The sequence below is a fragment of the Cornus florida genome, unplaced genomic scaffold (genome assembly GCF_030987335.1).
Source record: "Cornus florida cultivar Cherokee Brave unplaced genomic scaffold, ASM3098733v1 CherokeeBrave_3.0.0_Hap2_Chr11, whole genome shotgun sequence".
Classification (NCBI taxonomy): domain Eukaryota; kingdom Viridiplantae; phylum Streptophyta; class Magnoliopsida; order Cornales; family Cornaceae; genus Cornus; species Cornus florida.
In genome coordinates, this window is record NW_026775581.1 from 134,578,703 (window position 1) to 134,601,199 (window position 22,497).

Sequence of the window (22,497 nt, forward strand, 5' to 3'; positions counted from 1 at the left end):
TCCATCTAATTTAGTAGTAGCGTCCAAACAAGGTTTTGGCTATGCTGATACTTGAAGGTGGCCGTTTTTTGCTCTCAAGGCAATAATTTAATTGAAGGATTAGTAAATGATTAGTCTGAATTGGTGACGTTTTATAAGATTCTGGATTTTGGTTGGACTCTTAATAGTTGAGGAAGAAGCTGAAATGATCAACTCAACTACCTGTCCCAATCAAATAAGGTAAGAACACAGATAGGTCGTCATCATCACAAGGAATTGGGCAAAACGAAACAATTGGCATGATATGGATCTAACTTTTGGTGGTGGTGAAGTTAATGTAACGATCCTCACGTTTTTGTTGTGAAATAGAAAATTGAAGTGTCAAAATAGGACTTTTACTAAGATTGGTAGTCATAACTTGTGTCTGACCATCCAATGTAATGTACTAATATTCATTGGATTGTACATCATATCCAATCAAAAACCATGTCAACTAGGCACCGCCTATCTGGTTCATGAACCATTTTCCACTGGGACCAAATGCAATGACCGATACCGGTTCAAGTAAATACCAGCAACCTTGGTCCCATGCTATTGTGTGTGTATCGGGTGAACGTTTGTCCATTTATTCAAAAGTTTAAGTTGTTGGGTAGTGCTGTATACCTACTAATTTATTCCCAATCACATTTTCATTCGGATTAGACGTGGGACAAATAACCTTAATTACAATATGTATATCAGTACATGTGTATGTAGAATTTTATATATATATTAGTGTTTAGGTGAATCAGATTGATTGGTCCTCACTCTTTATGGTGTGACTTTCACTGTTATGATACTGTATAAATAATTGATCTCAAAAGTATCAATTTCTTTTTCATATCTAATTATTCAGCATTAATAGGGACATGTATCTAAATTGAAGAAGGAATGAGGTATTTTCCAAGCAATTAAACAGGAGTTTGAATTTTTAGCACGAGATCACAGGATACCTTTGTAGGACCCACGTCTTATAATGACTCGATTATAATAATTATTAGTACATGCATTTACATGAAACTAAGCGAGCAATCAACTCAAATTTATAAATATATACAGTATAAATTATTGACATAAATATATACAAATTGAAGGGTCAACTCTAATTCAATGCGGTGTGAGCACTAAGCAGTGCTACTCAACTCAAATTTGAACTTAAACTCGAATTAGTAAGAGTTAGTTCCTATAATAAGAGATAGTCCCAACCTGATCACGGTTAGAGGGAATTGGATTGATTCTTTAAAATATTAATATACAATAAATTAGGATTTAAATAAAAGTAAATTGTAAAGAAAAGAGGGTGACTATATTTGAAATATGTATAATACATTTAAAAATTATCGAAATGTGTATAATACATTTAAAAATTATCAAAATATGTATAAAAAATAAAAATAAATTTTGGATTCAGTTTGATCTCAACACTCAATGTCATTCTAATATAAATTAAATTTGGCTTAAAATTTTTCATCTCAAACTCATTATCAAGTCAACCAAAAATCAAGTTAGTTTTTAATTCAATTATTTTAAAATAAAAAATAAAAAATAAAATCTAAAAAAACAATTAATAATAATAATACTAATTCAGAATACCGACCAAGAAGTATTTGTGTAATAATTAGTATAATATAGTACGATTAGTATAATAATATGGTACTGCAGCTGAAGTTAAGCAAGTGGGAGTATTTATTTGGGAAGGAAAAAGAATTACTCCGTAATAAGGTGGATTTTTTTCCATCGAGGTGGGAAAATGGTAAGAAGGCACCCAAAAGGACGTATTTGTTGACCACCGATTTAACAAGACTTTGAATACTCCGAAACACCCTCTTCTCCTAATCTCATCTCTAGGGATTCATTTCTTTGATCTATTCTTCTTCTTTTTTTTTTTTATACTTATATATATATACACACACGATTTGGTTTCCTCTACTCTTCTGTTCGGGCTATTCAACCAAGAAAATTGTGGAAGACATTGGAGGACAACAGATCAGTTTCTGAGCCAAGTAAGCCTATAATGAATGACTTTTACCATATCTTTGGGTGAAACTTTTGGTTTCTGATTTATCTTGTGGACACCCTTTTAGAGATTTGAGTAGATAACTCCATTCTTGAGTGGCTGTTTGACTTTTTGTTTTTTCGATTGATTTAGTGGTGACCCAGTGAAATATTTCAGTGGGATTTGGGATTTTTGGAACACCCACTTCAAGATTCTTGATTATCTCTGTGTGTCTTTGTGTGTGTTATTCTGGAGGGTTTGTACGATGGTCTTCTTATCTCCCCACTTTGAAACTTTTTGATCAAAATATTGGAGTGATTTTTTCCCTATTTTTGGATAAATAAGATTCGAGATTTTTGTTGGTAATTTTGTTTTGGAAGAAATCAGAAATCAGAAATCAGAATTCATATATATGTTATTTACAGTGTTTTCTTTATAATCTAACCTTCTAATTTTAGGTTGCTATTAATTGATCTTTCCTGTTTTTAATATAAATCCGACTCAAGGTTTGTTTTCTTATTTTTGTACATTCAATTTTTCAGAGTACACAAAGCGATGAATTCTAGATTATTTTGAAGGCCCCAATTATTTTCAAGATAGAGGGTTACTTGATTTGTTATAACAAGCCTAATTGAGGTTCTAGATATATAAATTTGGAGAAGACCTAAGTGAAGGTCCTGGGTGTTTGGATACTAAAGAGTCTGGGAAATTGAAAGATGTCTGCAGTGCAAGATCAGCTGGAGATCAAGTTCCGATTGCCTGATGGATCGGACATCGGCCCCAAAAGCTTTCCTGCTGCTACAACTGTTGCAACCTTGAAGGAAAGCATCATTGCTCAATGGCCTAAAGGTTAGTTGGGTCTTTGATTGGTTCCATTTGCTTTGAATAGGTTTTCTTGATAGGAGTACTTCTCTATACTTTTGATGATTCTTACTTATGAAATTATGCATAGCCGGGAGTAAGATATCATAATATGTCCAAACGATTGATTTAATTTTAGAATTTTGAAATGAATACTGTTTTTTGCTATAACTTTAGAATTTAAAGGTTCTTAATGGAAGTGTTGTTCTTCATGAATGCACCACTGGGATCCTTGGCACTATCAATGAGGGAGTTGTCAGAATCAACGCATAGGATAAGATTAAGCATTGTAGGACTCTTAAAAATAAGTAAAAAAAGAAACGAAAAAAAAAAAAATTAGAGTGTTGAATTTTGATAAATTTTAGAAAAATATAAAATAGAGAACACCTAAATATCTGAGGAAGAATGAAGAAGACAAAAGATTCTTGTTATTTTTGCTCCACCTTTTTTGGGCTATTTTCATGTACTTCTTCTCATAATCTTCCTGTGTGAAAGAGGTTTGAGGTTTTGAAAGATTGAGATGTTCCTTGTAGCTAAATAAAGATGGTAATGGTTTTTGTTGATGGTCCCAGGAGGTACAACCTTACTTAAGGGTGTCAGAGTATTTAAGAGAAGTAATTTTTAGTTGGGGATAAACTTAACCATTGGAATTCTTAGTTGAGGGCTGCTGCCGATAGAAAAATTACTTACAGCTAACAATGGAATAGAAACTGTGGACGCAAAAATCTCACCTCCTGCCATCGTAGTACTTGTCATTTTTCTCTAGTAATGATACTGTATAAATAATTAAGAGCCTTGGAACAAGTGTGTCTCTGATGCTTAAGTAACACTAGAGAAGAAGATGAAGTCATGAAGAAGAAAAGTGTGAGACTGTTTTTGGATACAAAAGATTGCATAGCTTGGCCTGTTGGCATACATGGGCCACCCATCTACAGAGTAGATAGAGATCACTGATAAGTACTGATCCAATTGGGTGAAATTCTACCCCATGAATCAGAAACCTTTCAAGTGTTTTTTAATCCAGTTGCAATACCAGTTTCCCTAAAGGACTCTTACTTTCATATTAATCTACTACTTGCTGATGACGTGTATTCCTCTTGGGAATGACCAAATGAGTTTCTTGCTATCAAAAGGATGTTGTTATGTCTTACCAGCATGCTGATTAGAAAGTCGAGACTGTTTTTGGGTTGGTGAAAATAATAGGTTGGTTTTCAAGAGGTCGGATGGATATTCTGGATTTGATTTTGGAGCAGTCAGATCTCAAAGTCTATCATCTGACTTGTAGAGAGCACCAGGATTGGAGATCTTTTCCAGTCCGTAGGGATGCAAATGAATTGAGTTGTTCATGAACAACTCGGGATCGGTTCACTTAAAGTTTGGGTCAAGCTTGTTCATTAAGTAAATGAGTTGAGCTCGAGTTCGGCTAGTAAACGAGTCGATCCCGAACTTTGTTAGGCCTGATTTGTGAACACTAAGCTCCTGTGGGCTCATATGTGTTTATGAACATAGGTTCATATGTATAGGTTCATGAATGTAGGCTCATGAACATATGTTTATAAACATAGACTTTTAGGCTCGTATAAGTTCATGAACAAGTCAAAGTGATCTTAAATACGAGCTCAAACCTTGCACAAACATGAATACAATATCGAGGTTGTTTTTCTTATTTTATATTTTATTTTATTAAATGAGTTGAACCTGAGCTTTTTAAAATAACGATTAGCTGAGCCTAAGCTCTTCTCGAGCTTGGTAAAGTAATGAACCGAGCCCAAGCTGAACCCACAAAAGAACGGGCCGAACCTTAATAGGCTGAAGCTCTGGTCATTTCATTTGGAGTGTAATTTTATCCTTGAACCTATGTTACATGAATATAGGTACAAGTATTGAGTGCGGATGAGTTTTGGACTGGATTTAATCTGCATTTTAAGACACAAAGAAATGTGTCAAACTTTGATACATGCACATAGACATGTACCACGCAATTAAGTACCTTATATGTCATCTGATGTATGATGTTCTTTAAGAATATACTCGATTATGATTTTTATTAATTACCTTGTGGTAAAAAAAGGGTTCTAACCCCAAGGGGATGTAATTTTGGTTAAGAACAACACTGATAAGGTGGAGGTTTTGATTTTGATTTTCCTTCCTTGAGGCCAGCCTCACAGGGATTTTCCTGGACTAAAATTGGCCCATCTCTATTATTATTATTATTACTAATTTTTTTTTTTTTCACTTCATCTTCAATCATCACATATGAATGGCCAAGATGTTGGATTTGGGTTAGTGTCAGAAACACATCTTATACCCATATCCATGTTGCGTTTCGTTGACATGTGCACATGAAAGGAACATGAAGATAGGATAGTGCATGTGACATAGCTTTTGACTATTTAATTTAATGCCCGCTGATGTTCTCACCAGGGCATTATTATTCTTATATGTGGTCATGCAGTGCTAGATGCCTTCTCATTGGGTGTAAATGCCTCGTATACAAAATTTCTAACTGCCCAAGGATGCATGTGACCTACTAACAAAATTTTTATCTTTTTGATGCAAGCATAGTTTTCCAAAACCATTTATTCACATGATCAATGGTGTTACTATTTTTTAAAGAATTTAAGTTTTCGATTTAAATCACTATATTTGGCCTTAAATAGAGCGGAATGGAAACATGGGATTCATGTAGCCGATCCCAAGTAATTGGAAAAAGGGTTGGTTGTTGTTGCATTTAAATCATTATATTTCCCTCCATTCCCTCTCTCGTAGACAACCTTTTGGATTTGGCTCTCTTCATTTGGTGAAGAGTTCGGACTTAAAAATATTGAGATTGAGATAATCATGAAGCAGCAAGAGTGATAGCTGAATCTTTTTTTTTTTTTTCTCTTTCTTTGATTGAATTAGGGATATACTTGTATTCAAATACTCGATTCATCTTGAAAGCACTCGAATCAACTTGAAATAATGCTAATTATATGGATTATTCAAAAGTTGTATAGAAACAATAGATGGACAGGATTTTGTATTAGATTTAGGTTTCTGTATTTCAGATTGACTTGTCCATTGTCTTATATTGTCATTATCATGTACAGCACCGCCTCTCCCTTTGAATTGTACGATCGACTTGTATTTATTGTATCTGAGGTTGTAAGTACTTGAGATTTGTTGTTACTCATTTGAACTTATAATCTTTTTTTATCAGAGAAGGAGAATGGTCCAAGGACTGTAAAAGATGTTAAGTTAATTAGTGCAGGAAAAATACTGGAGAATAACAGAACACTGGGAGAGTGTAGGAGCCCATTATGTGATATACCTGGGGGAGTTACGACCATGCACGTTGTTGTTCAACCACCAGCTTTTGAAAAAGGTATGAATTTTCTCTCAGATATCCTGAGAACCATTTTTGACACTTCAATGTGTCAAAAGTGTCATATTTATTTGTCTCTTGTATTATACCGAATGAAAATTTTCATACCATATGAAGTGAGCATGATTTGTTTTTTCTTAGCATATGAATCATATCTACTTACCACCAAAGGCTGTAGCCTAGTGGTACTTCCTTACCTTCCAAAGTAGAGGGTCGAGAGTTCAAGTTCCCTCCCATAGGGGCAAAGCGGGGGTGTGAGTGCGTATCTTGTCAGTGAAAAAAATAAAAAAACATATCTATTTGTTCTTTCACGCTCTCTTGAACAGAAATCATTCCTCAAATTTGATGAATGGCTTCATTTCATTTATTTTCTCTTTCATCTAAAGCCTTTCAAATTTGGTTCCTCAATATTATGTTTGTCATTTATGAGTAATTTATTTTTTCTTCTTGTGGAGCAGAGAAGAAAGTGCCAAATGAATCGAAGCAGAACAAGTGTGTCTGTGTTATATTATAAATTGTTGGTCCAGGAACTGGAAAGCTGGAAAGCATCATTTGCATGTCGGTAGGTACTTGACCATTCCTTTGATCAATATCATCATTTTTTGCAAACATTAACCTTTCCATTTTTTATATTCCTGCAGATAAATGAAAGCTGGAGTTGGTATAGAGATATTGAGATTGTTGTGCGGACTAACGAGGGGCAGTTGGTCTCGTTTATCATATCATATCATATTTTGATGCAGGTCCATATGTCCATATAGCTGTTGCTCTTGCGCATAGCCTAATTTGTTTTCTGTTAAGTTTTCTACGTTTCTATTTTTGCATTTATAACCTCAAAGTCATCTGCTAAAATTTGTGACTCATCAAATATATCGATCATAGTTGCAAGATCTGACCTATTGAGTACAATGCGCATTTTTTGTATCAGTGATATGTGATTCATGTGTTGACAACCATGACGATTTATATATTTTTTGAGAAGTATACTTGTGGACAATGAAATTCACCACAGGGAAATTGAACAAGTCCTTTTTTATGCCGTGTGGAGATTTGAGATTAGCGTTGTTTCTTGATTTCTAAATGGTTTTGGATGCTTAGAAAAAGAGAACACTTCAAAATAGGTATTTCCGTTGTCTTGGCAATTGGTGACACTAATGTGAACTTTTGGGTCTCAAAGTATGGCCTTAGTTTTTTTGAATTAAAATTAAGTTTGCCATAAACAGATTGGTACGGCCACTATTTGTGGGTGAAATTCCTCTGCAATGTACGAGTACTTTTGCTTTTTTTTTTTTTTTGCCGTATTGAGCAGTGTGATCTTACCATTGTAATGATAAGGGAGTAAGAATGGGCAGAGGACAAGCGCTCATTGCTTTTATGATTCCTCTTTGTGCATGATTGAATGCACAGAGTACCCTGTGCCACAGAGGATTTAAGTAGGGTTTGTTGTGGTATTGGCATAAATATTCTTGGCGTGTTGTTGTTGCGTTCTCTTTTGATTTTGCTGTCTGCGCTTTGTGTGACTACTTTACTTCAAGTCATATTATTAGGACTAATGTGTTATAATTATTGTTGAAACCCTGATTTTGTATGATATAGTACTTCATTAGGGTTAAAATGATGGTGTCTTTACAGTGTAAATTCCAGTAATAGCACAACAACTTGAGTGAGATTGCATTGAAAGGGTTTGGCCGCACCTGCATGTCTTGGACATGAATTAGAATGACGACTAAGCTCTGTGTGTCAATTGTCAACATCTCTGAAATTTTGGTTTTTTGTGTTTGGATTGCCATTGCAGAGTTCCTCAGTTTGGACAGAAAGATAGCAAGAATCTTATAGACTGATGCATAAACAAATTTGAAAAAGAGCTTTGATTAAAATGGCCTTTACGTGGTTTTGAACTATTTAATAATTTCTCTCCAAATTCATATCTTTAAATGTAAAACTCAAAACCATTCTTTTAAAAATGAATAAGAGATACAATCTGATTATGAGATAAACAATTGAAATATATATATATATATATATACACACACACTTTATCGGGATTAATGTTTATAAGTTTAGTCCTAAATTTCACAACTAAACCTCGGTTGTGTCTTGTATACCATTTTCCTTGAGATTCCAATAGAATGAATATGAATTTGGAGGCAAATATTTTTTTTTACTATTTATTTTTGAATAATAAAGTAAACACGCCAATTCTTTTGTCCACACTCGGCTCGAATTATTCTCATTTTCTTTGAGATTAGAAAGATTGTACCACTAGGCAAAAACTATTTTTTTTTTTTTTTTTTTTTGAATTGAATGAAAATATTGTCAACCACATGTGAATGAATGAAAATTTCTTGACCCTGATGGAGTTGAGAGATATTCTTGCTTTTTCTGGTTGTATCAATCAAAATGTACCTATGTATGCATTGTCATAGTACAACAACAAAAATAAAGAAAAAGAAAAAAATAAATTCACTTTATTAATGTTGCCAATTTCGAATGGAAGAGAAATTATTATTTTTAATTTAATTTACTAAAATATATTTTTTTTCAATTTGAATTTTAAGGTGATCCTTACTCTCAAACTTAATTTTTTTTTTTTTCTCAATTTGAATTTTCAGGTGATCCTTGCTCTCAAACAGAATATATATACGTAGTATATTTTACAATTTGAATTTTAAATTGGTCCTTGGTCTCAAATACAGTACTTACTTGTATTATTTAAATCAAATGTAATACGTAGTAAAATGTTGGGTCCCACGTGGGCCGATTGATTCACTTTCATATCCCAAAGCACAAACAAAACCACGCGTATGAACACAGAGAATGATGCACACTACGCACCTCTGCGTACCCCACAATCTCGCCCCCTCCTCAGCCTACGAGAACCTGCGAGAACACGGCCCCTCTAATTTTTGTTTAAATCCCCACACTCTCTCTCTCTCTCTCTATCCACATTCCCAACTCGCCGGTAAATTCGCGAACATACCGACAAAACTCCCCGGGAAATTTTACGTGTGATCACCGGACTCTGACAATGGCCACTACGACGTCGTTCTCCGGCGTCCAGTTTCATGTACCTCCGTCTTGTAATAGAGCCGCTTTGTTTTCTCAGCCGCTGCTCTCGTTGAGCATAGCAGCGAAGCCGAGAGCTCTGAGAACAGAAAGTTCGTTGAAATTGAAGAAGAAGAGCGATGTGTTTCTCACCAGAAGAGCTGAGAGGTTCGGGAAGAGTTCCAGGTCGTTTGTTGTTCGATGCGAAACTACAAGTGGTGGAAGGGTAATTCATCTCATCATCTTTTTTTATATCTATATATACACACACAAAACACACCGATGATATATATTTGAAGCACGCATTTGAAAATTCATTTCAAATCCACACACAAGAAACATATGTATGTTATGGGTGTTCCATGTTTCAATTTGATTTTGTTTCTTATTGGGATTAATTCACATGGTCAATTATTTTGGTTTCATTTGAAGATTTTGTTTTCTTATATGATTGACAGATAAGATAATGAATGGTTAAATATTTTCTGTCTGATACCAATATCTTCTGAATGCTTATTTCAAGCTATGCTCTCAGTAATCTGATTGTTTGGTTTTTTTGGTAATTTGAATTTAAACCAAATTTCTAAAATTGATTGTATGTGTATATATAGCCTGTTTATTTTCTGAAATATGGATCCAAATTTTCCTCAGTTTAGCAAAACAGTAACTAAGTTTAATTCATTGATGAATTTTCCAAACACTTGGTACGAGTCACCTAGAATATAAACAAAGTGAAGTTTTGCATAATTTGAGTTTTTAGGTGAGATTTTTTGTGTACCGAGTTGAGTTGCATTTGTGACACGATGACAGATTACCCAACAAGAGTTCACCGAAAATGCTTGGCAAGCAATTGTTTCTTCACCAGAAGTGGCAAAGGAGAACAAGCATCAGATAGTGGAGACAGAGCATTTGATGAAGGCCCTGCTGGAGCAGAAGAATGGGCTTGCTCGCCGTATCTTTTCCAAGGCCGGGATTGACAATACCCGTCTTCTAGAAGCTACCGATAGGTACATTCAACGCCAACCCAAGGTAACATCTAAATCCTCTTAATTTAACTTTTGAGGTGTCTTTTTCTGCTTGTGTGTAGCTTTACCTCCTATTGTCTGCTTAGAAAAGATAGGGGGGGGGGGGGGGGGGGGGGGGGAGTTAAGAAAATTTGAAGATAAACACAATAAAAGTTGTGAAATATTAGACAATTTTCTTGTAGAAGTGAGATATGGTAAGGGCATACTGTGTTCAATATGGCCTTAGTTTCATACCCAAATAACTATATCATGAAATGGATCATTTTTGACCGAAGATCCGATCCGAGAGGACCTAGAGACCTAATTTACTAAGTTTAGATCTCAACTTAAAATTAGGTATAAGAACATGTTCGTTATCCACCATCAAAGTCCCCATTGGGATTTGTTTTCCGGGTAAAAATAAAATAAAAAATTATCCAATTGAATCTTCAACATCCATTCAACTATTAAATGATAAAGGTGCTCAGATTTTGAAATAAGACTGCCCTGTTCTAGGGAATATGGGTTGGATGTTTCCTCACTTTCTAGCTGTTGTAAGCTTTTTGAATTGTGGTTTCTAATTAACATAATTTCTGCTCTTGCTTAAAGGGGGGAAAATTCAAAAATAAACACAGGAACAGTTCGAGGAGTATAGCACAGATAAACATAGGAACATTTGGGCTGATAGGAAGAGGAAGAGTAGTACTAAAAATTGATTACATATGGACTGGGCTTATAAGTAGTGCTAATTTTTTTTTTTTAATTGAACCTGGGCTATAGCCCAGGTTAGCCCATTAATAGTTCTGCCCCTGGTTTTCAGGATACCTACATTTGGTTTTTTAAAAAAAAATAGTAGAGTAGATATCAAAAATGGTTAACTGCGCCCAAGTACAGTAGATATAAAAAACAGGAGCAATAATGGTGAACTCTCAATAATTGTTATTGAATGTAAATTACTTAATACTGTATTGATATTAGTTTACATAAATTATTAACGCCTCACTGATACCCCCAAGTTGGCTGACAAAAGTCACATTAAGGAGTTAGAACCCCTGTTAGGGTCATTTGAGGGATCTTGCAGCCTCTATGAGGACCTGAGGTTAATTTTCTGCTCAGCTCATGTTTGCTAATCTCTTGTATGTTTACACCTGTCCAATCAATCCAGGTTCTTGGTGAGTCAGCTGGCTCAATGTTAGGACGTGATTTAGAAGCCCTAATACAGCGAGCCAGGGATTACAAGAAAGAGTATGGTGATTCATTTGTGTCAGTTGAACATTTGGTTCTTGGTTTTATACAAGATAACAGATTTGGGAAGCAATTGTTCAAGGATTTTCAGATTTCTCTGAAAATCTTAAAAGATGCTGTACAGGCAATACGGGGTCGCCAGACAGTTATTGACCAAGGTGATAACTATTTCATGCCTTCTATTTTTTACTGCTTTATTGTTAAGTTATGTGATAGTCTGCATCTACTGTGCATGTTAAGGAATTTGTGCTGGTATTATTTGTATTTAATCCTTTTGTTGACCATTTTTTTATTTATTTATTTTATTTTATTATTATTATTTTTGATTTTGCTAATCCAGAATCATTATGCATTTACTTAAAATTGGAAGGAGGATTTTTGTTAGCATCATATTAATATTCTTCTTTCTATCATCGACATAATCTTTCTTTTTTTTGGTATTTTTCATGGTCCAAAGTCATTTACAGATGTTTGCTTCCCACTTGGTGAATAAATCCAGTTTTCTTTTCCTTTTTTCTTTTTGGAACTTGGGACAGTGTTACCATTGAAATTGGGGAAGTTACTTGGGCCTCATGTTTACCATTTAGCACACTGCCACATAACGTTTGTGGTGTGAAAATGGAAAGATATCCCAGTTTTCTGGCTCCTGTGAAGAAGCTTCTTTGTCTTAATCATGTGGACCTGTGCATTTAAAATTTTGGCATTAATGCAACTCTAGCAATTCAGTGGTTAATGGTGTAGCTAGGAATCCTTTCTACATTTGAATCTTTTCATGTTTCATGGTAGTAAGATATCCTTTTGGCAACTTCACTGGTTATGTTGTAGCACCAATGCTGTAATTTACTTTCAAGTAAATGAAATTACTAGGGCATTTTTGTGGGAGCTTCATATGCTATATTGTGTGTTAAGCCTCACATTACAAGTCATGTACAGATCCTGAGGGAAAGTATGAAGCATTAGAGAAATATGGCAAAGATTTGACTGCCATGGCAAAAGCCGGAAAGCTTGACCCTGTAATAGGAAGGGATGACGAAATACGCAGATGCATCCAGATTCTCTCTAGAAGAACAAAGAACAATCCTGTGCTAATTGGTGAGCCAGGTGTTGGGAAAACTGCAATTTCTGAAGGGTAAGATCTTAGATGTTTTGTATTCTACCAAGGGACGAAAATAGTAGTGTAAATTAACTAAGACATTAGGCATTCTTCCTTGTTCATGGCTTCATTTGCTAGCTACTCTCTTGTTTTTCTGATATATTTGTTAGTGCCTGCATTTTATGCTCACTGATCGGCCCATCAATGTTTTAATGCTGATCCATTTATAGGATAAATAGACTTGAGAACGATCATTTGAGCATGAGCCAAGTCTGAGCACTGGTGAACTTAGGATGGCTTGTTGTGTAGTTTAATGAGAGCTTAAGTCATTTTTTTTTTTTTTTTTTTTGGGGGATAGACAAGTATACTCACTCACACATGCCCCTTGGGCTTGAATCCTCAACCTCTCCAAGGGGAGGTGGAGGACATACCACTCAAGTCAAGGCTTTGGTTTTTGAGCTTATGAATTGACAACCATTTTTATTTATTTATGCTAATTTGTTTATTAAATACTCCCTTTGTGCCATTTTAATTGTCCTTTTTTGGGAACCTAACTTTTTAAGTGATGACTTTTAGTGTTTTTTTTTATTGTATTGGTAGCAAATGAATTACCAAATATAGCCATAGTGGGTCCACAGTGATGTGATGGTTTACACTTGAGTTGTTTTTATAAGTTCAATGCAAGAAGGTTAAATTGGTAATATTACAAAAAGTAGTACATTAACTTTTCAATTGGAACAATTATTTTGGGACAGCTAAAAATGGAAAGGTGAACACTTATTGTGGGACGGAGGGAGTATTAATTTAACTCATTTATTTCCTAGAAAGGGTTATTGTGGTGCTCTCCTTTTGTTGGTTTTCATGCCAAATTAGTTCTTCACATTAGTATTACCTTTCTCTAATGGTAATCTTACCATGCCTTTTCTACAGGCTTGCTCAGAGAATTGTAGAAGGAGATGTGCCTCAAGCTTTAATGAACCGAAAGGTGCGTATTTAACATAGAGTTATCTCTCAACTTTAAGAGGATAATGGTGTTTCCTTCTGTTTGTCTCCTCCAGTTTTCAGGTTTATTGGGGGTTTGGGGGTGGGTGGAGTATCAAAATGGTATGACTGTTACAAGTTGCCACCAGTACCAAAATCTGAATATCAAACTGATATGCCTTCTATTTCCAGTTGATCTCCCTGGACATGGGTGCACTCATTGCTGGGGCGAAATACCGTGGAGAATTCGAAGATAGATTAAAGGCTGTGCTTAGAGAAGTAACAGAATCAGATGGGCTTATTATCCTTTTCATTGATGAGATCCACACAGTTGTTGGGGCAGGTACTTGCTAAGATAACCTCTTATTACAGATGCTAATTTGCATTTACTTGATAGTTGAAAGGAAGTTGTCATATATATATATATATATATTGTCTCTCTCTCTCTCTCTCTCTCTCTATGTGCGTGTTGTTGAGTTCTTAAAATTTCAGAAACCACTCTCCTCTACTTGGTCCAAACTACGAGCTTTCTATTTTCTTTGATTTTGCTAAATAAATTATTATATAATGTAACGGGTAGTTCCCAATATTTGGGACAAAGTTCATGTCATGATTCATTAGATGACAACAATTAAGCTCTTGACTTCTATTTACAGGTGCCACCAATGGTGCAATGGATGCCGGCAATCTCTTGAAACCGATGCTTGGTCGGGGAGAATTGAGATGCATTGGTGCAACGACGTTGGATGAATATCGTAAATATATCGAGAAAGATCCAGCTTTAGAGCGTCGTTTCCAGCAAGTTTATGTTGATCAGCCTTCCGTGGAGGATACAATATCTATACTTCGTGGACTGCGAGAAAGATATGAGCTGCATCATGGAGTGCGCATTTCTGATAGTGCACTTGTTGAAGCTGCAATTCTCTCAGATCGATATATCAGTGGGCGCTTTTTACCTGACAAAGGTAAGTGATGTGATGGTGACACACTAGCAGCCTAACAGGCCTAGGGATCTTACTACTACTACTACTACTACTACTATTATTATTATTATATGCTAATTCGAGAACGACTTGTTTTCATGCACATTATTATTAATAGCTGTGAGTTGGAAATCTCGCAGCTATTACATTTGGTACTAAAAATAACTTAAAATTTTGAAAGATATAAGCTTTATGCGCTTCTGCAACTTTTAGCACATTTAATGGAGTTTGGGAGGATCATATACTGCTCGAGGGTTTTAATTTTTTATAATGAAAAAGAAGGGGGGAAAAAAAGACTTTATGGTATACCATAGCTAAAGTCTGGAAACAGTGATCTATCTGGGTCGCGAATTCTACCAGCTGTGCAGCTTTTAGAATGATGCCTGAAATTAAAGAAAGAGAACAAACATCATGGAAGAAGATAACATTTTAGAGAAACAATAAAAATTTTCTAAACTATTTAATTAATTCTTAATGCTTTGGTGGAACTTATCTTAGTACAATTTGTGGGTTCCAATATAATACGTCTATTAGCTTCATTAACCATTCTACTTGTGTTGATCCAAATAATGGGCATGTAGAAGTTGCATGGATGACTAACATATCCAATTGAACTGCAGCTATCGACCTAGTTGATGAAGCAGCTGCGAAGCTGAAAATGGAAATCACTTCCAAACCCACAGCTCTTGATGAGATCAACCGTGCAGTTTTGAAGCTAGAGATGGAAAGGTTATCTCTGATGAATGATACAGATAAAGCTTCGAAAGATAGGTTGAACCGCCTTGAGGCAGAGCTCTCTCTTCTAAAGGATAAACAAGCACAATTGACTGAGCAGTGGGAGCATGAAAAATCTGTCATGACACGCATACAATCAATCAAAGAAGAGGTATGGAGTTCTTTTTGTCATTACTCTGGCAAGACCTATCTCATCTGTATATAATTCGAGTTTAGTGAGAGCATGTGCACTTCAATTTAGAAAACAGTAATCTAATTAGAGACAAATATGCTGGTTACTGAAAACTCAACTGGATGTGGTCAGGTCAATTAGAATAAGTAAAAATCATGATATATCCAATAGCCACCAAAAAAAAAAAAGAAAAAATGTAAAAGAAAAAGGAAGATCTGTGAACTCGGAAGTGGCATCCTGAAATCAATTTACCATGTGTGTTTGTTCAGATTGACAGGGTAAATCTTGAGATCCAGCAGGCTGAGCGGGAGTATGATCTTAATCGCGCTGCTGAATTGAAGTACGGGAGCTTGAACTCTTTACAACGTCAGCTTGAAGCTGCAGAAAAAGAATTGGTTGAGTATATGAAATCTGGTAAGTCAATGCTCAGGGAGGAAGTTACCGGGGATGATATTGCTGAAATCGTCAGTAAATGGACCGGTATTCCTGTTTCCAAGCTGAAACAATCAGAGAGAGAGAAGCTGTTGCATTTGGAGGAAGAACTGCATAAACGCGTTGTGGGTCAAGAACCTGCCGTGAGAGCAGTAGCTGAGGCTATCCAGCGATCTCGAGCAGGCCTCTCTGATCCGCACCGTCCTATTGCTAGTTTCATGTTCATGGGTCCTACAGGAGTTGGAAAGACAGAGCTCGCGAAGGCACTAGCTTCCTACTTGTTCAACACTGAAGAAGCCCTTGTACGGATTGATATGAGTGAGTACATGGAGAAGCATGCAGTTTCAAGATTGATAGGTGCTCCACCTGGTTATGTTGGATACGAGGAAGGCGGACAGTTGACAGAAACAGTACGAAGGAGGCCATATTCAGTTATCTTGTTTGATGAGATAGAAAAGGCTCATTCTGATGTGTTCAATGTTTTCCTTCAAATTCTGGATGACGGGAGAGTAACCGACTCACAGGGTCGAAAAGTCAGTTTCACGAACACAGTAATCATTATGACATCAAATGTGGGTTCACAGTACATACTTAATACAGATGATGAGACCTCGCCAAGTGAGATGGCCTATGAAACTATCAAGCAGAGGGTAATGGAAGCTGCAAGATCAATTTTCCGTCCAGAGTTCATGAACCGTGTTGATGAATATATAGTTTTCCGGCCCCTGGACCGGGAACAGATAAACAGTATTGTCAGGTTACAGGTATGTTTTCCACCCGATGCTCTGAGTGCTCAAATTGATTCCTTTACCAGACTATTTTTCAAATATATCTAGTTCTTTTAGGGGAGCAGACCATGAGTGGATATTTTTATTAGTTGCAACACAAGGCTTAGTACATATGTACAAACGTCATGTTGTTCCTTCCATAATGGTGTTTTTCCATCTTCAATGAGATCAAAGATTCTAGGGATGCAACTAGGGTTGGTCAACCTGAGATCTGCAGTCCTAATCTAATCACTGTTCTTTGGGTATCATTTTGTTCATTAATAGGGAATGAACAAAAAAAGAAATATATATATACACACACGTTTGTCACGATGCATTGGATTTTCCACAACCTTTTAGGAGTGCCTGCCTATCATAAATCACTCTCTCTCTGTGAAAGCATTACTTACAGCAATTGCTGTCAAAACTTTCAGCCTCGTCATGCTTTTTGTGACCTCTCTTAGAATGTAGTTCGGTAGTATACATACCCTTTAGATGCAAATTCGATTTATCTTACCTCTGTGTTTGAATGTGTATTCCAGTTGGAACGAGTGCAAAAGAGGATAGCTGATCGGAAGATGAAAACCCAAGTGACCGATGCTGCAGTTCAGCTCTTAGGAAGTCTTGGATATGACCCCAACTATGGTGCTCGGCCAGTCAAGCGGGTGATCCAGCATTATGTTGAGAATGAACTTGCCAAGGGCATCTTGAGAGGAGAGTTGAAGGACGAGGACACTATCCTAATAGACACAGAAGTGTCTGCATTTTCAAATGGGCAGCTTCCCCAGCAAAAGCTAGTCTTCAAGCGCTTGGATCCTGACTCAGATACTCCTGCTGCAGGAAATCAAGAAGCAGTTCCACAGACTTTCTGAACGACTTGTAATATAGATGCACCTCAGTGACAGGTTTTACACACGACCCACCTCAGATGTCTAGTTTTGCCAATAAATTTTATTTCATTTTGTATAAAACGTGTTTCTTACACTACTGTGAAGCTTTGAGCGGGAAGATGTTCTGTTTTTTTACTTTTCTCAAGAGTATTTACATTTGCTTTCCGGTCACTTTGATATGTGGTTCTCTTTTTCCTCCCCTAATAGTTCTGGTAGAGTGAAAATTCCTTGTTTCCTTTGAAGCATTATTGATCTTTTTAGGTTAGAATATACTCCGTATTTGTATTCAAGAAAATAGTTTACCAACGCAGAGATGAATTCTCCTACTTTGTTGCGTGCATTGAGATCATTTGAAAGTTGATTTATATGGCGCTAATTGTCTGTTTTTTTAGTTTCCAAGGGACAATATTGGTTTTTAGTTATAGTCATGGGTATAAATAACCTAGACCTTAAAGTTTGATTAGTCAAGTCCAGTTACAGGTCTGTTCGAACCGCATTTTCCCTCCGAAGTCTGTTTTCATCTCTAATTTGAGCCTTTTTCAGACACCGTTTTTCATTCAGCTGTAAATTGAACTATTTTTCAAGTAATATTTTGTTTCAAGTTCTATTCATTTAGAAGAAAACTGAGTAAAGCAAATCTTCTATTTTGTTTCTCCAACTCACTCTTCCATGAATGACGCAATGTGGAGAACCACCCACCCACACATATCCTCAATCTTGCTTCTCCAACTCATTCTTACATGAAAGCAGAGAAACACCTACTTCAAAATAAACCAACTAGAATCGGGATCCTCTTTTGTGCACGGAGGAGGAGGATAGAGATTACTGTATGTGACAACCATACTCTAAACTTAATTAAGCAAATCTTCAATTTTGCTTCTCCAACTCTCTCTTACATGAATGAGGCAGTGTAGAGAAACACCCCATTCAAAATAAACCAACTATAATCATGATTCCGGAAAAATAAACTAATGGAATCACAATATTGTTTTGTGCGCAAGAAAAGATGGAGATCACTCCACTATTTTTTCAACCTTTTCACGTAATAAGATTTAATTCTATTAAATATTGCTAGTGATTAGAGATTACTCCACTCACTTCGAAATAAACTAATGTAATCACGATATTGTTTTGTGCACAAGAAAAAATGGAGATCACTCTACTATTTCTTCAACCTTTTCACGTAATAAGATTTAATTATGTTAAATATTGGTCTTTTAAGTGGATGAACAAATTGGTGACTTTTCTAAGAAAAATAACAATCAATAAAAGGTAAAAATTACTGTCTGAAGAGTTAACTACGTTGGAGTGAGTCTCTTGACTAGTTTCCTTCAGCTACACTAGACAGATTTTAATATTCAACTGGGACAGAGTAGATGTGTGAACTTACCTATAAAAAGTTAAAAATAAAAACTTAAAAGAATACAGCAAATTAAGATTATGTATAATATTATTTACCCAATCAATAATAATAATAATCATATGTAATATTTGTTCTTATAAATTTGTAAGGCCTCTGGTCCTGTGTCACTCGGGTTTGGGCCTTTGAATACTGAACTAAAATTCTCTTTGGGTTTCATTTTTATTTTTATTTATTTATTTATTTTATTCAAGACCGCAAAAAAGGAAAAGATCCACAACGAAACGCACCGTTTTCGTCAACATTCCTATTGTGGCTCTTCGCTGAGGACACTGCTAGTCTAAGAGCTAAAACAACCCTCTTAAAGCGAGAATTGAAACACGTCCAAAGTCGAAGACTCGTTGGGGGATATCAATGGGTAATTTCTGAATCATTTCAGTAAATGGGTTGGAGAAATAACTAAAATTGAAAACATATATATATATACACACACATTTATAGAATATCTTTGTTGTTAGGAAAAGGCTTTCTTTTGTTGTTGCAGATGAAGGAGAACAGGAAGAGTCAGGAAAGAGGGAAAAGGTGGAGGCGGTGATGGAAGGAATAGCATCAATAGTTTTGTTGCCATGTGGCTCCATCTCTGGCCACTTCATTCAACTTCCCCATTCCGTCTGCTATGGCCTCCATGGCACTGGTACCGCCTCTCTCTCTCTACACACACACACACACACACACACATATATATATATCAGTATATATAGACCTACACATAGTGAAATTCAATTATTACCCATCATATGGTATGCTGTGGGTTTTTTTTTTCCTCTCTTCCACTAACCTAGGTCTGAAACAGTCCACCAGCATCCTGCCAAAATTTTGTTTTCTTCAGAATCACAATTTTTTGTGCTCCGTAGAATTTGTCTTGGACTCCTTTGTTGTAGTTTCAAACTGTTGATTGAATTTGTTGTTTAATGAATTGGGGAAATATTTAGTGAAAATAGAAACATGGTGGATATGTTTGTGAAAATTAGTTGGACACTTAAAAATAATTTTTCGGTTAGAGATGCTGACTCTGTGTAAAACTATACTAAATAATCCCAGCTAGTGGGAATGGTTTTTTGAACCCTGTCTCACCATTCAGTTCTATCTAAAGCTGTTGTTATCTCCAAGTATTTGGACATTGATGTTCATGTGTGTGTGTGTGTGTGTGTGTGTGTGTGTGTGTTTATTCTTTTCTTGGAGACAGAATTAGCTTGTGAAAGGGAATGTAGCAGGGGAGAGGATTACCGCTTGATCAAGCTCACAATCACAGACTACTATGTAGGAGTCGCTTGATTCTTCTACCCCATTTGTGAGTTTCCTTCGTTTTTCATTATCCGGCCTTTCTAATTTTCGTTTAATGAATTTTTGCATCAAAGAGCAAGAAAGAACGTACTGTTGTGGTGGAGTGCAGAGGACATGATGCTGCTCGCTTCTGTAACATTGATCATGCTCATGGGTAAGCCATTTTTTAAGCTGAGAACTCTATGCACACTGTATTTTTTAGTATTTTAAATGTCTGATGGCATTCGTTATATTTCTGTAACATTAATGAATTTTAAGGATGTGATAGAAGTTAGAATCTCTAGATGACATTGCAGTTAGAACTTAGAAAGTTTCTAAAAATTATAAGACTGTAGAGGAGGTATATTTACTAAGACTAATTTTTGTATGTGGGTATCTTTATGTATAACATCAAATCTTCAAATGTAAAATAATAATACTAGTTGTAATAGTTGTTACAACAACAATAATTGTAATAATAATAAATTGTTTGTTAGTATGTTTTGTAGTGGCTTAATCTCAAACTTACTTCTGGCTCTACTTAAGAACTCGGAATATGCTTTCTTTTTATATTCTACAGCCTTGTACATTCCATTTCTATACAGATGGGAGAACGATGTTGTGGGTATGGTTGAAGAGAAGCATGGAAAGAGCAAGATTTTGGTTTCTTTTGAATGTGAGACACTCAAAGCTGAGAAAGCGGCAGAAGACCATATTAGGCAGTTCATGCCCAAATTTGCTGGGATGGATGCTGTTGGTAAGTAATTTTTTTTGTATTCTTTTCCATTTTCCATACCTTTTCATTATGCCCTCTTCTACTACATGCATTGTTTCGAGAAGTTCTTATAAACCCATCAACAGTTTGGCCTTGGGTTTCCCCTCAAGTTTACAAAGGCCAGTTCTCCCGCCTACATGGTGTGTTGAGAGGGTGGATGCAAAGACAAACTAAACTTTTGGCATTGTTTTTGCACAAAGTGGCTGTTCTCAAAAAACAAACGCAACTGGGCATATGTTTAACCATTTGCATTATTTGCTTAAATTGACTGCTTTCAAGTTCGAAACTGCTTTCTCATGCTCGATGACTTGAGGTTTACCGCTATATTAAGCAACTACCCCTAAAATACCACAAAATTAGTGTCAGATTTAGAATCACAGCTTTGCAATCAGTCCAGAACTGGCACATGCCATATTGAGATAATCTTAATATAAGATTCGAGTTCGGTCACGATCCTGGTTTGGCAGCATGTTACAGTACCTAACCAAGTTCTATCTTTTATTTTGTTTGTTAATTTATTTGATAAATACAATAAACTTATGCTTTTTTAATTATTTATTTGAATATGATTACCTTTAACTTCTTATGATAATTCTCAAGAATTACTTTGAGCAATAAAGTTGATTGAAACAATACAACATGAAACCCTGGATTGTGCCTTCGGATGCAAACTGATAAGAAAGAATGACCATTGCCATTCTAGCATATAGCAAGAATGCTCTGGCACTGTTATGTTGTCCATCACTTCGTTCCAAGACTGGTATATTGCTCGTATTATTTATTTCTTGCATAATTCCTAACACATATGGTTTGAATGTGCAGTTAACATTGGCCACATGAGTATCGCAGGCTTGGACTTTGAAGCCGATGCTGAACACGAGCATGTTGAGCAGAATATATGAGACAGTGAATGTTCTAACTTTCTTGTTTACAATATGCTGGATAGGTGTTTGATGGCTCTGGTCTTAACATCAGTCAAACATCTGATGTAATTCTCGTCTGCATTCTGTTCTTCACTTCAAAATAACCAGATCTTAATCTGTTCATTACCATGCCACCATTATGTAAATTATTTACATGTTCTGTTTTGCTAAATCAATGCACACACTGTAATGCATGGAATTTATTTTACTACGATTCCCAAGTGGTATGCAAATACTTCAGATGCCAGTCACAAAAAAGTGTGAAGATCAATTAAAGATTTTGTACTCCAACAGTTAAAGCCGAAGTTGGATTGAGAATTTCAAGAATTATTTTTAATATTTTGCACCTTGCTCATTTCACTAGTCGTTTAGTTTACAATCATACCCCTCAAAATGAGAGTTTTAAATATGGGTAAATAGGAAACCAACCCTATCCTTTGATTTGATATGGGTTGCAAAAAAATGCAGGAACCCTCATCATGGAATCCTCCCTGAATCTCCATGACATAAAAGCTTACATATTTTGA

The 22,497-nt window shown here is 35.7% G+C and overlaps 3 protein-coding genes across 6 annotated transcripts; all 3 read left to right on the top strand.

Moving 5' to 3' along the window:
• The first annotated feature begins 1,739 nt into the window (after positions 1-1,739).
• LOC132282448 (membrane-anchored ubiquitin-fold protein 2-like) lies at positions 1,740-7,267 on the top strand. 4 transcript variants are annotated; one of them, XM_059784139.1, is made up of 5 exons: positions 1,740-2,021; positions 2,557-2,863; positions 6,129-6,242; positions 6,701-6,804; positions 6,884-7,267. In XM_059784139.1, the coding sequence occupies exons 2-4, from the start codon at positions 2,731-2,733 to the stop codon at positions 6,754-6,756; spliced, it is 303 nt and encodes a 100-aa protein (XP_059640122.1). In that variant the 5' UTR covers positions 1,740-2,021; positions 2,557-2,730; the 3' UTR covers positions 6,757-6,804; positions 6,884-7,267. The 4 variants fall into 4 exon arrangements, with proteins under 4 accessions (XP_059640122.1, XP_059640119.1, XP_059640121.1 ...); XM_059784136.1 differs by having other exon boundaries at positions 1,746-2,021; positions 6,078-6,242; XM_059784138.1 differs by lacking the exon at positions 1,740-2,021 and adding an exon at positions 2,141-2,270 and having other exon boundaries at positions 6,078-6,242.
• Positions 7,268-9,094: 1,827 nt separating this feature from the next.
• Positions 9,095-17,760, top strand: LOC132282447 (chaperone protein ClpB3, chloroplastic). The gene is made up of 10 exons (XM_059784135.1): positions 9,095-9,513; positions 10,098-10,316; positions 11,457-11,694; positions 12,470-12,665; positions 13,560-13,614; positions 13,803-13,953; positions 14,267-14,575; positions 15,214-15,479; positions 15,770-16,696; positions 17,242-17,760. Exons 1-10 carry the CDS (start codon positions 9,271-9,273, stop codon positions 17,569-17,571), a joined length of 2,934 nt encoding a protein of 977 aa, XP_059640118.1. The 5' UTR covers positions 9,095-9,270; the 3' UTR covers positions 17,572-17,760.
• Positions 17,761-19,222: 1,462 nt separating this feature from the next.
• Positions 19,223-22,178, top strand: LOC132282995 (uncharacterized). Its single transcript, XM_059784857.1, has 6 exons — positions 19,223-19,367; positions 19,494-19,643; positions 20,196-20,269; positions 20,368-20,447; positions 20,878-21,029; positions 21,870-22,178. The coding sequence occupies exons 1-6, from the start codon at positions 19,364-19,366 to the stop codon at positions 21,947-21,949; spliced, it is 540 nt and encodes a 179-aa protein (XP_059640840.1). The 5' UTR covers positions 19,223-19,363; the 3' UTR covers positions 21,950-22,178.
• Positions 22,179-22,497: the final 319 nt, after the last annotated feature.